This window comes from Chironomus tepperi, unplaced genomic scaffold (assembly GCF_022539635.2).
Source record: "Chironomus tepperi strain 1889 unplaced genomic scaffold, CSIRO-AGI_Ctep_v1 contig_335, whole genome shotgun sequence".
Taxonomy (NCBI): Eukaryota; Metazoa; Arthropoda; class Insecta; order Diptera; family Chironomidae; genus Chironomus; species Chironomus tepperi.
This window is the reverse complement of record NW_027226457.1, coordinates 306,883-310,792: the sequence shown is the minus strand read 5'-3', so window position 1 is coordinate 310,792 and position 3,910 is coordinate 306,883. Positions and strand designations below refer to the sequence as shown.

The following is a 3,910-nucleotide window of genomic DNA, read 5'->3' as shown; positions in this document are numbered from 1 at the left end:
ATGGGTGCTTTGCTTCATGCAGGAGCAGCATTTGCTGATGTAGCAATTTACTCATATTGTTCACAAAAAGTTTTAGATTCTGCTTTAGCTGTATGTGATGAATTTTATAGAACTGACAAAAACTATGTTTTAATCATACTCATAACTCAAAGGGAATTAAAATTCGATACTGGATTATTTCATGCATCTCTACATACATTGACTGTCATATTAAGTCGTACGATGTCATTTATAACACTTTTGAAATCATTTATTCAAAATTGAATGTTCAATTATATGACTTGTCAAGAAGAATATTCATAAAAATAAAATTGATGTAAAAAAAGAATCACACATTGAACTAGAGTTTTTATCTGTCTACTAGAATATTCAATGGCACTATATTACAAATTATAAATTTCGCTGTATTTCTTAATAAAAAAGTTTATATTTTCAACAAAACCTGTAATTTCAAATAACCTTATAATCTTTTACTACTAAATCTCACAATGTGTGACGCAATTTAAATTAAAAATGAATAACTTCAATGGAATTTTCTTCCTTCTTTACCATTGATAAGGAGAATAAAAAATTGAATGTGTCACATTTTTGATTCTTTCAATAGCAAACTTCCGAATAAGAAGCAGAAATAAAATATTTTGAATTCATTTTTTCATATTTGAAACAACTCAGAAAAATATTTAAATTCATCTTTCAAAAATGAAGAACTTTGAATTTCCTTTGAAATTATTGAAGATTTGTGGCTATGAAAGATATCCATCAGACGGAAGAAAAAAAGTTTACAAATTCTTGAGATATTGGAATTTTTTCGTTACTTCTTATTGCATTCTTTCATCATTGGTTTCTGTGTACAACTCAAATAATGTTCTTCTTATATCAGAGATAATGTCACCAACTTTTACTGAACTATTTACAATCATCAAATATGGACTATTTTGGATTTATTGTGATCAGTTCTTTGATGCAATAGAAGAAGTAGAAGATCTGAATCAAAAATGTAAGTCAAACACATTAGGAATAAATGTTCAATAAATTTTATTTTTCTTTCTTTCAGGGTCTAAACTACACGGCCAGAATTCCATCATAATCAAAGTCAACAAGGAATGTTCGAGAATTTTACTTATCTTTACTTCTTTAGCTTTTTTAGCTGCAACTGTATATTCTTTCAAACCTTTATTTGTTGATTTTGTGACTTTTTGGATCTTTAAAACCAAGCCTAAATATGAACTACCTTTCAAAACTATGTCATTTTTTGATGCAACATCATCACCAGAATATGAAATAACTTATTTTATTCATATTTGTACAACATACTTTCTGGCTGCATTTAATGTGAGTACTTCAAGATTAAATTAAGGATTAAGAAGCATTTTTACTAAACTAATTTTCACAGGCCGCTTGTGGGGCTACTTTTTTCTGTTTGTGCATGAATATTTCAGCCCACTTTATAGTTCTCCGTGAAATAATACTTAATACGGAATTAAATGACTTTGTCAAATACCACCAAAAAATTATTGGGGTCACGAAAAAAGTAAGCAATCTCTACAAGCCGATTATATTTACCGAATTTGTATTGGTTACAACTATTTTATGCGTTTCTGGATTACAAATCATCAAATCGAACGATTTTAGTAAAATTTTTGTGGCTATGTTTCTCAATTTAGCTTCACTTGTTGATGCAGCCATTTTTGCATTCGGTGCTCAAAAAGTTATGGACTCAGCAATGGCTGTTTGTACAGAAGTTTACAAAGCAGATAAAAATTATTTATTAATTATAATGATTACACAAAAGGAATTGAAATTCGATGTTGGACTATTTCACGCATCACTGCATTTATTATCAACAATTTTGAGTCGAACAATGTCATTTATAACTTTATTGAAGTCATTTGTTAATTAATCAAATTTATGTGTGGAAGCCATAGTTATCATCATGTTTAAATTTACCTAATTGTATATTATTAATTAAGAGATAATAATAGAAGTTTGTGGATTTTCGACTATAATCACGAAAAAAAGTTTTAAACAAAATACCACTTTCAGTAATGCTTAATTTAACGTAACATTAAAAATGGTTCCTCCAAAAAAAAAGTTTTAAAATATGGATTAATATCGTGTGCTTTTATGCTATATTAAATTTTAAACTTTTCTTTAATTATTAATTTTTATTTGATTTTCTTTTCTAGTAAATTCCCTTTACAGCATGATGAGTACTTTGTAAATATAATCCCATGTTACCACCCCAAAAAAAAACCTTTTGAAACATGAAATTTTATTTTAGAATATTGAATTTGTTTAGTAGTTTACGAAACTTTGCTTCGATTACATTACAGAAACAATATATCATCATGAATCAAGAGTTTCAGATTCATTTAAAGTTATTAAAGTATTTCAATTTTGATAAAACTCAGCCACAAAAGCAAAGGAATTTCATCATAAATTTGCACTTGTTCAATCTTTTTATTCATTTGTATTGTTTATTTACTCAAATAACATTCATTACTCAAAATTATAACGATGATTTTGAATTGTCAGAATGTGTCAGTCCTCTGTCTACGCTGTCAATGACGCTTGTGAAATTTTATATTTTATGCTTTTATTATTATAAATTTTTTGATATGATTAAAGATATTAAACATATGAATGATAAATGTGAGTATTTTATTAATTTCCGACCAACATAAATAAAGAAGGCTCAGCCACGGAGTATTAATAGCTCCGCTAAACCACTTCTTTATCTGTGTCGCTCGGGAATAAACAAAATATGTAAAGTGTTAATGTAATTCTTTCAGGGAAGTCCACAAAAGATTGGATAGTAATCAAGAAAGCAAATGATTTAAGTCTGAATTACTCTTTAATATTCGCTGGATGTGCTTTTATTGCAGCAACATGTTATATCGCTACACCGATCGTTAATGACTCTATTAACTATTTTATTCTCCATATTGAACCTAAATATGAAATGCCTTTTAAATCTGCGTTTCTTTATGACATCAAAAAATTTCCAGCATATCAATTCACTTACTTGACAATTGTTTATTGGACATACATGGTTATTGGAATTAATGTAAATAAGACATGCTTTTGAATTAAAATTCATATTCCTAACAGTCTTGCTCATTTAATTTCAGATTGTTACGGACACATTTTTTCTGACAAGCTGCATGAACATATGTGGGCATTTTGAAATTTTACGAACAAAAATTAACGAGATGGGCTTAAAAGAATTCGTAGAATATCATCGAGAGATCCTAAATTTAGGTTCTAATTTACAGTATCTATTCAAGGAGATTGTGTTTGTTCAGTTTGTTGCTATGACATTGTTGTTATGTGTTGATGGATTTCAAGTAATTGAATTTGATGGAATGTCAAAAAAATTCAATGCATTCTTCCATACAGCAACAGCGCTCATTGATTTATTCATCTATTCATATGGCGGCCAGATTATTATGGACAGTGCAATGGCAGTCTATGATGAGAATGAAAACATCGATAAGAGTTATATAATTATTAATATGAAGGCACAAGCTAAAGTAAAAATTGACACTGGATTTTTTGATGCATCACTACCTACATTTAGTACAATACTAAATCGTGTTATGTCCTTAATAACCTTACTACAATCATTTGTGTAATCAATAAACTTATTTTTTAATTTATTTATAATCTAAAGACAATTTTAAGTTTTTATTCAATCCTTCGTATTTGAAAATTGGCACCTTTGGTTGCCTTCTTTTCTTAGACGTAATTTTCAAATTACAGCTTTGTTTCTAAGTATTCTTAATAAGCTATTTTCTAGCATAAATGCCCTGTCATTGCCTAAATTAGGTTAGTTAATTTTATGAAATTTCCTTTTATCGAGAATTTTAGTGAATTAAAGCTTTCAGTTGCTTTCGAAAGTTTATACTGA

At 28.1% G+C, this 3,910-nt stretch overlaps 2 protein-coding genes across 2 annotated transcripts; both read left to right on the top strand.

Annotated features, from left to right (window-relative positions):
- On the top strand, positions 1-1,900 carry LOC139093301 (odorant receptor 82a-like). The gene is made up of 2 exons (XM_070643981.1): positions 1-90; positions 1,394-1,900. Exons 1-2 carry the CDS (start codon positions 1-3, stop codon positions 1,898-1,900), a joined length of 597 nt encoding a protein of 198 aa, XP_070500082.1.
- Positions 1,901-3,212: 1,312 nt separating this feature from the next.
- LOC139093300 (odorant receptor 9a-like) lies at positions 3,213-3,635 on the top strand. Its single transcript, XM_070643980.1, has one exon. It carries the CDS (start codon positions 3,213-3,215, stop codon positions 3,633-3,635), a length of 423 nt encoding a protein of 140 aa, XP_070500081.1.
- Positions 3,636-3,910: the final 275 nt, after the last annotated feature.